At 38.2% G+C, this 12,694-nt stretch overlaps 1 protein-coding gene across 8 annotated transcripts in view; it reads right to left on the bottom strand.

Moving 5' to 3' along the window:
- KDM6A (lysine demethylase 6A) overlaps positions 1-12,694 on the bottom strand; it is a 151,088-nt gene that overhangs the window by 102,133 nt on the left and 36,261 nt on the right. For all 8 annotated transcript variants that reach the window (XM_066177059.1, XM_066177060.1, XM_066177061.1 and 5 more), the window contains exon 4: positions 2,600-2,649. In XM_066177059.1, coding sequence (XP_066033156.1) covers positions 2,600-2,649 — 50 coding nt within the window. The remainder of the gene's footprint in view (positions 1-2,599; positions 2,650-12,694) is intronic.

The raw sequence follows: 12,694 nt of genomic DNA, 5'->3' as shown, positions 1-12,694 counted from the left end.
CGAAACTACGTCATAAAAGGAGGCCAAACAACACCCAAAGCAATCTGAAAACCCTCACAATTCTTCTGTAAGTTCTCTCCTTAAAAAACAAAGAACATAAAGGACACTTATTTCAACCACGTTAATTTGCACTGCACGAGTTTGTAATTTCAGCCAAACTGCCCAAGTTTATAAGGCTGCTCCTGCCTGACTTCAGACCTGCCTTATATAATAACCTTGATGTGATTCAGCACTCTCCAGTTTCCCAGATCTCACACAGCTCACAAATACCACCCTTCCTTCACACTCTTCTCTCTCTTCCTTTCTTTACCAACACACATTTCAACAACTTCACTGATGACATCCAGCCCTGTAAAAATTAAAAACAAAACCAACAAAAAAACCCCAAAACTTATAAAGAATTCCACAACAGTAAAATAAGGAAATATGACTGGGTTCTTTCCCATCTGTAGCTCTTTGGGGGGCAAAAAAATTCACAATGTAGAACAAAACAGCATAAAAAAGTGTGACCAAAAATAAACCATAAACTTACTATTCCTGACTAAATGGTTTCTTACAGATACAAGGCATTAAGGATGACAAGAAACAATAAATCCTCTCAGCTGGAGGGAGGAGGGGAAGGTCTTTCTCTACACCCAATCCAGGCAGCTTCCCACTGCCAACTCCAGAATAGCTTCGTCATCCATTAATAAGATGAAATATGATCCATCTGTGACTTTTACCACTTTCAGTAAAAAAATTATTAGCTAAAAAATGGTTTTGGACTTTTTCAGGCTCTTTTTCATGAATATCAAAATTAATAAAATCTCCTAAGATTATAGGAAAGAATCACTTTGGGCGACACATTTTTAAGAAAATTCACAATGAGATCCTTCCCAAGGGAGGCCAACCTGGAGAAAAAAAAATTACTGGGTTTTTGGTTTCTTCTTCTTGGTTTTGGGTTGGATTTTTAATTTGTAGAACTCCAAATGGTCTTTTGTCAATTGCAAACAATGCTCTCATGTTTTCAACTGAAACTGTTCAAAATAATGTCCGCATAGTAAAATTCTGGAGACACATACAAGAAACAGGTGTGTTCAAATATCACACATTGCATACAAACAGAAATTTTATTGCCATCAGTGCTTCTGAGATGAAACTGCAAAACAGCCAGAGTTTACATTTATTTTAACTGTAGACAATATTCTGAGCCACACTGAAAACAACCTACACCTAGAAGACATATCTAATCATTTACATTCCACCCGGAACTCTGAAAATGCAGGGGAAATAACTTACTAATCACCCACCACTTATTTTAATAATGAGCCATTGGAATAAAAACCAGAAAAAATAATTCCAGTCATAAACTATTTTGACATGCTTAACATGAAAGAGTGCAAACAACAGAAACTATTACAATTGATTTTTAATTAATTGATCGATTTCAACACTTATTTACAGCAATGTTTAAAGCAGCTCTCCAAGAGCACGTAAGAAGAACAGATTTATGTTTTTACTGTTGTTGCAAGAGTTACTTCTAGAAAAACTCCTTCAACTCCAAAATGGCTCAGTGAAATACGCCACTTGCACAACTCCTGCTGGAACAGGAGCCTTACACAACAATACCAAAAATTTCCCTAGAATCCTTCCACTAGAGCTCTCCTTTATCTGGTATAAAACACTCCTTCCAGTTCACACTTCCACCCTTAATTCACCCTGCCTTTCTCTCTGTCCTGTGCCCAAATGGGAGAAGCTGCCACAGTGTTTTTCAAAGCACTGTTACAGTCCCTACAAACGCAAAGAACAGACAAAATGTTGTTTATCCAATGCCATCTCCATGTGGTACCAAGAGCTCTCTTCATGAGCCCCTCCCTATATGAAACATGCATTTATCCTCACTTTTAAGGGAAACAGCTGCTTAACACCACACAAGTTATCTAATGTGTTATGTGCTTTCCTGCACCTCTCTCTCAACCAGGAGCTTCAAATTATTTCATGCGACAATACCCCAATGCTGACTATTTCTGACAATGCCATTGTAAGATTTTTTTTTTTCATTTTTATTCATCTAAAGTCATGATACCTCTACTTACAGACACAATACCTGTACTTACAGGCAAGACAGCTACACTAAGAGGATCTGCTCCTATTTGACGTAAGAATGTTATTTAAAACACTGAAAAGGACTTTCAACAATTTGGTGTCTGTGGAAACAAAAAGCAACCTGAGAACATTTTCCCTATTCCCAGTCCAACGCCTGCGCAGCAGCTTTCAAGTGGTTCTGCTGCTCTCCATACACACATCCAAATATCTGTGCTGCATAAAAAAAACCCCTGAAGTAATGGATAATGATGGTTAAAAAAAAAAAAAAAAAAGATTTAAAATTTGCCAGCTTAATTGAACTGCCTTTTCAATACACGACGTGAAGACTTACTTTCACTGACATTTATAATGAATGGCACATATAGGTGAACATTTACTTTAAGACTCAATATGCCAAAAAGTAATTGAAGGTAGATACTCCAAACTTATATTGAAAAGAATCTACTTTAAAAATCCAAACATTTACAGCAACACATTGAAAGAAGAAGAAAAAAAAAAAAGAGCATATACAGACCTTCCAGTAGTCAGATTGTAAACTGTAGTACCTCTGGTATGCAGATAATGCTGTAGGAAAGAAAAATGAATGTTCAATTTGTTTTGTTTCATTTTCTTTGAAGAAAAAGATAGAAATCCTTAAGAGTCAGAACACACAACATTAAAATGATAAATGGTTTAATAAAAGTTACACAGCCATGATAAGTACACTGTTGTGGGCAATGCATTCCTTAAGATTAAAATTTTGTTTTATGAAATGTCAACCCAAAAGTATATTTATTATTAATCTTACAAATGTAAATCAAGCAATATTTTAAAGAAAATCTATAACGAAGAAATAATTTGAAATTTTGGGATCTTCATTCCGGACAAAGCTGTTGTTAGATTTAAAAATTTAATCATGTAGCTCATTTACCACGCTCCCTGATGCCCTGTAATTTCTGAAGAACTGGTGAGCAGGGACATACAAAGAGAAATCAATTTCACATGGCCTTTCATTCTGAGAAACAAAAGCAAGTAGAAAAAAGCCTAAAAGCTTACATTTTATCCAACAGCCACGGCCAAGACTAACCTGGAAATCAGTGCTAAGAACAGCTCTGTTCAGTAGAATATTAGCTCTACTTAGCAACCAATTTCTCCAATACCACTCCTGCATCCCTCTTCCTCACTAAAAACTCTGGTTGATTCATCTTGCCCTTGGGCTAAGAGGCCACCTCGGACCAGAACACAAATAGGCTTTGCTTTTTTCTAAGAACACGGCACTAGGAACCACCAAAAACGAAGCATTTTAAGTAAAGATTCACTGCAGTAACACCAAGACACTGATTTTTCAACTGTTTGCTCCCTAAGATTTAAGAATGGAAAATGCACAACGTGTGGAAACCAAACAACAAAAGAAGAAAACTCCAGCTTTGAAATACCACAAGCACCAAACAGATTAAGAGTAAGAAGAGTAACATGTACTTCAGGTGCAGGTTCATTTCCTGCAAGCACCATGGATAAATCATGTCCATAAATATTAACACCCTCCAAAGCCTGTCCTGTGTATTTATTTTTGTAACCTGATAAAAGTTCTTGTGTTTAAGTGAAATAAGAACATACACATAATGATAATGACACAGAACCTCTGCACTCACCTGTCTGTCAATGGAGACTCATAACCTTTATCTGATCCATGCCCACGAGGTGACCCTCCCCACCAAAACGCCAATTGTGAGGACAATTTCTAATTCTAATGTTCTAAACTGCGCTTTGTTTAGATACCCAGATCAGAAAAATTAACTTAGAAAAACACTCACTGACCACACATTATTAACACGCAATATATTTAAAATGTTTACATGCAACTCAGACAAACAAAATCACTTAAAAATATAACCTAAGTCTTTCACAATTTAAGAATAAAATTCCTCCTTCAACCCTCCCCCCTCCCCCCAAAAAAACCAAACTGGTTAAAAACCCCTGAAGGATATGACTTCAGTCTAACAATATGAATTGAAGAACATTAAAACTAAGCATATTTTAGTCACACTCTGTAATTATGCTTTAAATGCATTTTTCACAATAAGATGAAATAACATCCTACTCCCCTCGAAAGTCCTTCTAGATTCAACTTCTCCAAGGTATCATTAATAAGTTTTCAACAAAAAGGAATAATTATCTTCTGAACACGGTAATGACTTTGCTTTCCCCAACAGGAACATACACATGAAACTATGAAACAGTTTTGTAATGCATCACATTGCAAATAAAAGGAGTTTTTTCTTTTTACTCAAGTAATACCTATCCCAATTTCAAGGGTTAAAGTATATTTCAAATATTCAGGACAACAGAAACACTTTATTCTATTCCAAGATTCAAGAAACTGAGAACTTGTTGTAAACATTTTTTTAAAAAATACCTACTGCAGTCAACTATACAAGGGATATGGATAAAAAGATGAAAAGAACATTAAATACAATGCTAAGGATTTATATTGGGAAAATAAAAGGGAGAACATTTTCACTGTAGCTGTTTAAGACTATAAGAAACACTCACATGAGCATATCTATTAAAAAGGAGAGGTGGAATATGCTTACCTATAGCAGTTACGGCACTGCTAGCAAGTTTATAAAATGTCAACAGTATTAAAAAAAAATACATAAATAAACAGAAGACCTTAAAGAGAAAAATAGGAAAAAAGAAAGCAAGAAGAAACTTGCCCTGAAAAATCCAACACCTCCATTTAACACAGGGAAGTTATTACAGAAAGGAGTCTTTTGCTCCATGAGACTCTACCAGTTTTCTTTAAGAAAAAAGATGTTTGGCTGTGATTTTCTTTTCTAACTCTTCCATTCTCCAATAAAGTTCAGCAACTTCCCACAGGAACAGCTGAAGTGATCATTTAATGTGCCAAGCTCAGTTACAATTAAAAACAAGCACATGGGAAGCGTGGACTGCTGAAAGCTATTTCTGCTTTCGTGATCAGGAGAGAAGGCCTCCATTCTAAGGAGCCACATTTCTCTTCCAGAGGAACAAGGAGGACACCTGAGTCTCCCTCAGTGTCTGAAGTGCCCAATCCTCCTGGTGGGGTCAGAAACCTCCAGGGATCCAGCCTGTTCTAGGCTAACAGTATTCTCTTTCTGCTTAACTTCTTGCAGATGAAATCCTAAAATTCTCAGAGTTCTGCTAAAAAAGGAGTTAAGGATGAATCATGGAGGGGTTCCCTTAAACCAGAGCTAAATGTCCCTTTCCTCCTCAGGAAAGTCAGACAATTAAAAAGCATTACTATGCACAATTTCAGTATTATTGAGTGCTCAACTTACAGTAAGTTACCTGTAAAATCTGATTTCAGCCCCTTTTACAACTACATTGAACACCTACATTAAACACCTGCTCCATGAGCACTCAAGCTCTGCTGAAAAGGATTAAATGAACACAAAAACAGAAAAAAGTTCTTTTTGCCAGAGCGCACATGAAATATTCCTAACCAAGCATCTTCCTAAGAAGAAACTTGCACATAAGGTGCCAGAAATCAAATTATGAAAGCGACTTTTTTAAAAAACTGAACCAACCTAGATATAAAGGAAAATATGAACCATAAATTTTGAACCCTATCATATTTCATAGTCCCTGAGTGGGTCACCAGTAAGCAGATATTTATCCTAAATTTCATGGTGTAGAAATTAGTACCTTATCTAAAATCTGTATTGTGGAACTTCAAGCAATCTCTCCCTTAAATTAACGTTGTATCTATAGGAAATACGTGCAAATCCCTCATAATACAAACTTTATTCTAAAATAGGAAAAAAAGAGCAACCGAATCTGCAGAGCCACAAGAATTTTACACAAGCCCTTATCTGTAATACAGAGTGTGCTTTATCAGTGTTATCATTCTGACTGTAGGATGATATTCCCTGGTTTATTAAAAAGCAAAAAATCCCAGTTACTTGGGTCATGCAGCACATTAGTAGTGTTAGAAAAAACCGAACCAAGAACAAACAAAAATGAACAACAACAAAAAAATCCTAACATTAAAGGCTGAAATATCATTTTGCACCTTTATTTTTCATCTAAGACTGGTCATTCCGAAGTGAGACAATTTTTGCCACAAAAAGATTCTATCAGCTCCTGCTCCTTTCAACATAGGGTCAACTCTCATGTTTACAGATACAAGTGAATTACCCCATTTCAGTTATGATGTCCTTCTAAAACATTATTAAATGAGTGCTTTGAAATCACTCTTAGGCACAGCAGCATTCTGCACACAATCTTTTGATTAGGAACTTACTATTGAGCTTTTTCAATTTAGAAGTTTGCCACTGAAATTCTTACACAAATGGAATTGTAAAGACAAAAAAGGACATAAAACCAACTTTTTTCCCTGCAAGTGAAACACTCACGAGCATCCAGAAAATGCAAGTCTGGATTCAAATAACAAGACTGACTGTCAACAGCAGGACAATGCCTCTTGCCTTGCTCCCAACTACATTTTGTAGTCAACCACAGAAAACTTAAAAGCACAAAACTGACAGACCAGTCAGACACCCAAAACAGTACTCAACAGTTCCTAAAAGAAGTGTTCAGTTACCTATTTCCATCCTTCTGGTCCTCTATTTAATTTCTTACTCTATCAGTTTACCCTCTCGCTATGAACACCTCTCTCCAAAACCTGGCCATGTATATTTATTTTCCTAACAGGTAATCCTTGTGATCAAGTTCTTGAAAACCCTGTGAGTGGCAGATACAGCATTTACCATCCTCCCCAGAGGAGGGGACGTGTATACCCCAAAGCCATACACAGCTTCCCAAATCAATCACCACCAGCTATATCGCATGGTGAAAATGAAATGGTTACCTGAAATAGCTCTGAAAAGCAAAACACCATCTTTCTAAAAGAATTGCAACCATTGAACAGTAAGAATCCTCCTCAGCTCAGGCTCGCTTCAGAATCTGTCTGCAAACCTCAAGCACCTCGTGCAGAGCTGACCCTCAATGAGTTCACACATTGGAAGTCCACTGGCTTCCTCTTACAGATTTTTAGTCACCCAGAACTACCCACTTTGCAATACCTGCGGTTACTTTAACCCTGACAGACTTCATCATGTGCCCCCTAAGAGTCTGCCTTCCTCTCCTACTGTGACAGGACATGTCAGAAGCAGGACATGAATAACACTTGTTCCCTATTCCCCCATGTTTAAGATGCCTTGGTATCATATAGAGAATAAAAAAACAAATTTAACTTAATTATCACATAGGTGGTTTCAGGATTTTTTTTAAATCTACTTAATTTCATAGGATGTTGGCAAAACTTAGTTTCAATAGCAAGACAAGACAAGATTCTTTGTATCCAGAATCCAAATACTTGACCTAAACAAGGAAGGTGACAGTGGGGAGGAAAAATGTCTAGACTGAGTGACAACCACCCACCTGCCACTTTTAGCACATTTCATCACAAATCATCCAGTCACAGAGATTGGCTTTTATGATCTGCTTTAACAAACCTATTTTATGACACCTTAAAACTTAAGAGGCCTTCAAAGTGATGCAAACATGGAGCAGTTTGAGAATTTTAGTGCTCGAGCAAGAAGAAAGTGAACTACATACTAACACCATCTAGTGGCACCTTACAAGGCTAAATGTGACTAACACAAAGTTTTGGCTTACTGAACTTAGAAACAGCAAGCTTTAATTTGATGACAAACCCTGAAAAGAAAACCTTAATACAAACCAAAGTTCCATACTGGTCTGTGTAGAACAGTATGTGTTTTCTTAAACGTAACCATTTTTAATTTTTAAACAAGCACTAATATTTCTTAGTGCTTATCTGATAGAAAAACTAAGAGTAAAATAGAATATTAGCTGAACAACTGCACAAGGGAAGCTTGGAAAGAGCCCATCTCTTGATTTAAATCTGACTGCTTCCAGGAAAAAAATAAACCTTTATTAAACACCTAAGATATCCATGCAGGTTGCAGAAACAGCTTATATAATAGTGCAGGTTTTACCCACCATGGTGTTTTAACCCAGCAAGATGAAAACTGGTCTGCCATAAAATTAAAGACATCAAAAGGTGAGAGAATTCCAAGGTCGAGCCAACAGAATTGACTTTGCTGGGTAAACACTGGCTGATGGCCAGGTTCAGAGTGGTGGGAAATGGAATCACATCCAGCTGGTCACCAGGTATGTCCCCCAGGGCTCAGTGTGGGGGTCACTCCTGCTTGGTATCTTCATCAAGAACTTGGAGAAGAGATTTAGGGCTGAGGTTCAACAAGGCCAATGCCGGCTCCTGCACTTGGTCCAGGCTGGGGGAAGAGGGGCTGGGAAGTGACTGGTGGAAAAGGCCCTGGAGTGGTGGTCACCAGCTGGATGAACATGAACCAGAGGGCCAAGGAGGCCAATGGCACCTGGCCTGTATCAGCAGTAGAGTGTCCAGCCAGCAGGACCAGGGCGGGGATTGTCCCCCTGTACCGGGCACTGGTGAGGCCACACCTCAAATCCTGCATCCATGAAAAGCAGGACATTGAGCACATTCAGAGACGGACAATGGAGCTAGGGAAGGGTCTGAAGCACAAATCTGGTGAGGAGCAGCTGAGGGAGTGGGGATGCTCCCCTGAAAAAAATGGTGCTCAGGGAACTCATTGCCTTCAACAAACTACCTGGAAGGCAGCTGTAGTGAGGTGAGGCGTCGACTGGTCTCTGCTTCCAACCAACAAGTCTTGACAGGACAAACAAAATGGCCTCAAGTTGCACCAGGAGAAATACAGATTGGGTATTTCAAAAATTTCCTTCGTGACAGTGTTGTCAGACATTGGCACAGGGTGGAGTCACCACACCTGGAGGTATTTAAAAGACGTAAATGTTTTTGCAGGGGGACACGGTTCAATGGTGGCCTTGGCAGTGCTGAGTTAATGGTTGGACTAGGTTATCTTAAAGGTCTTTTCCAACTTCCATGATTCTATGATTCTGTAATAACCCAAAAAAATGTGGAAGTGAGAGCAGCAAAATGCCACTCAGGTCTTTTGTTTTAAGGCCTCAGGCAGATGCTGCTCTCTGTTTCCTCCAGAGATTTGCACTGAAAGTACCAAAGAGACAATCAAAGAAGCCTGAAGCCCGTCTTCCTTTCAACACAGAATGAAGGCTGACACACAAAAGCAACACATGCATAGATTTAAGACAGAAAAATCATCAAATAGTCCTCAAAGAAATTTTATTAACAAGTCCACATCCTCATCTGGAAATGCAATGCAGCAGCAAAGTGGTGTGAAGCCCACTGCTCCATGAAGTATTAAATGGGAAAGATACACAGGAGTTTAACAAGAAGTTTACAGTTACAGAAATCCTTTGGATCTTGAACTTTGTGGAAGTCTTAAAATACTGAGAAGCAGTGAAGAAACCCAATGGATTCTCATCAAGGTCAAAAATCCTTCCAAGAGTGTATGACACAAAAAGATCTTTTAACAATTACGTGCTTATTTAGAACACTGTCCAAAGTGAAATTTTTCAGACAACCAGTCAAAAACATGGCCCAGGTATTTTTTACAATAAAACTGTCGACTCCACCTCTGCTCCACATACACACAATTTATAAAGAACACTTTAATGTTCTAAGCTTCTTTCTTTCTACAAAGATTTTATGTAATGGTTTAAACCACCTGAAATTAAGCCACCCAAAATTTATCTCATCCTCAGAATCCTGTGAAACAGTTCTAAACAGAAGCAACTCAAATTCTAGCAGTTAGTACCAGTTACAAACAACAAAATAAAAAACACCTTAAACCTAAATATCACACTTACTTGAAACAGTCATCTCTTCCTTGACTCATTCAAGCTATTTAATTCATTCTAGTTCTTCAGGACTCATCAATAAGACAAGACAGCCCAGCAGGAATCAGCACAATCCTGTCCATGCTGCAAAGTTCTCCTTTATATTTTATAAAATTACTGCTACGACCCTGCAGCTCAGAGCACAGCACATGAAAATGCTTCCCAATAACAATACTTCCTTTCAAATTCCTGAAAGATGTTCACCACCACAGAGAAATTCCCTACGGAGCTGGAATTGTAAGTACAAAGGGACACATACACATTGTTGAATTTGGGAGTTTCTTACAACCAAACAACTTTACAAAAGAACAACTGGAAAATGTTTAAATTCAGGGTTTAGGTGGCATCAAAATAAAAGAGCTGCTCAATTAACATTCTGGGGTTTTTTTTTAGTACCATTTTAAATTTTAGATTAATGATTACTAAAAAAATACCCCTGAACTCACGAACACTCTCTTATAAATGACTCAAAATGTTTTTGTATTAGTATTTTTGACAAAGCAATCACCATCTATAATCAAAATAAATACTGCTAAAACTGTTCTTACACAGAACATTTAAAAATGAGACTACCACTTGAGTACAACAATAAGAATTAGTTCATTATTTATTGTTTTTAGTAACTGCGGCACAAATAATTTCATGTTCTTCTCAAATCATTCATTCATTAACTGCGTTTTCTACTTCCAGGAATTTTGCTTAGAGAACAGCAAGTCAAGGAGGCAAATGATTAAAGCACATCTCCACTTGTGCCACTGTGAGCTGCCCTCCAAGTCACAGACTGAACACGGTCAATGCACGTGACCCTTCTGCAAAATAAAGATCCCCAAGGAAAACACAGATGATGTCAATCCACGAGCTCATTAAACAGCAGTCAATTAGAACTCGAGTCAGCTAGAACCCAAACCTTACAACATCACTATCTATACTCCTTACTGCTTATGGAAACTAGCCATGAAATAAAAAATAAACTCCAACTATCAGTGGAACATGTGTTTCTTTCAAAACCAGAGCACAATAATTTGGAAAAAACCCATCTGTCCTGAGGAATCCATCAGCAAACAGTTCACAGGTTCACATCAGGAGTCCTAACTGGATTCAGAATGCTCCCAGCATCCTCAGGCCTCCAGGACAACCCATCCACCTCCTCCAGCAAAACCCCAAGGCTGAGGTTTCACACTCTGGGGCATTTTTGTGCAGGGTTATTTTTCAGTTGGATCAGTTCCCCACACAGCTGTAGGCTCAGCTGCACCAGCACAAAGAAAGCAACCCGCAGACATGGAGGTGCCACTAAGGGCAGGCCCAGGCAACAAGAGGCTTGGGAACCTCCAAAACAATCCAACAGCTGGGGAATGGTTGCCTTGTCAAAAAAGAAAGGAGAAAGAAACAGATCAGAGTCAAGAAAATTCTACTGAGGAAATGAAATAATTTTCACCAGGAGGAGTCAACGTTCGTATTTTAGGAAATCCCAAAGCTGAATTCTGATCAGTCACGATCAGTACAAAGCTGAGCACAGAACCCACCCTGAACATGCAGGCAGAGCTGAAACCAATCCATCTGCAATCTTGGTGATAAGTGTCTGAATACAAATCAACGACTGACTGGATTCAAAATCTGCACAAAGGCTGATCCCTTGCACAGGACCTTCTCCTAACCAGCAGCAGAGTGCTGATAACACAACAACTCCATTCCATGGCTGCAGAGAAAACCCTTTTGCTAACAACAGCAATTCAAACTTACTGCATTTTGTGAAAACTGCAACCTGCAGAGCGGCTTCAGATCTTTTAAAGGCTAGCAGTGGCACTGATACTCAAGTCTAAGCTCAGGTATAATACTGAGAAGAAAGAACCTCATCAAGTAATTTCTGATGTGAATTCAAAACTTTTCTTGAAGACACGTACTTCTTTTTAAGGAAGAAAAATAAAAACATACTGATTTTGGAATTCGGTGGCTACAAGTGACAGAAAACATACTGCACTTGGAGGGAACTTAAAATATTCAAGAGGTTTCATTTAAAAAAATGAAGTCAAATAGACCTCAGCATCAGACATGAGCTTACTGCACATTGAAAGGTAGCCTGCCCATCACTGATACCCTTTGAGTACATGCAGCAAGGGCAGGATTAGTACCAATAATAATAATAATTAGTACCAATAATGTGAGTTTCAATGATAAAATCCACCATGACTTTTTGTCAAGATCCCTCTTACAGTGCCTAAGTCCTAATTCTCACAAAAAAAATGACCTATAGTCTCAGTACATTCAGAAGAAGGTGTTAGCTACATCAAAACACTAAAAACACGCAACAAAATGCACGCAAGCTGCATGATCCTTCACTGCCAATGTGTTTGTGAAAAAATGAGACAGATCGAAAGGAAAGAAACTACCAACATGAAAGCCAGATCTCTGTCATCCCAGCAGTGCTTCACCTTGACCACTGGTCCCAGTTCTACATCAGCTCACAATTTGTTCTGCTCTGCACAAACTTCACTGCAAGCATTTTTTTGACAAAGAACACTATCACTTCTGCCTTTGTAAAAAATACTTCATACATTATATACAAAGGTGCACGCATTTATTGAAGATCTTTAATTAAGTAACAGGCTTTTAAGGGAAAAAATTGTGGAGCATTACACATGCTGCTATCTTGTGATATTTTATTAATTACATCCAATTTATTAAACACACTGACTTCTTCATAACTTTGTCCATGACTAAATTCAGACTACACAGATTTATGGTTCTGAAGACCATGCTCCTTCAGCATTTTACACTTCTGGAACTTCAGGACTTAAAATCTGGGTAAAAA

The sequence above is a fragment of the Chamaea fasciata genome, unplaced genomic scaffold (genome assembly GCF_029207755.1).
Source record: "Chamaea fasciata isolate MVZ Bird 193981 ecotype frontalis unplaced genomic scaffold, bChaFas1.0.hap1 SCAF_2, whole genome shotgun sequence".
In the NCBI taxonomy this organism is placed as follows: Eukaryota; Metazoa; Chordata; class Aves; order Passeriformes; family Sylviidae; genus Chamaea; species Chamaea fasciata.
The sequence above is the reverse complement of the archived record's forward strand: the minus strand, read 5'-3'. Positions and strand labels throughout refer to the sequence as shown.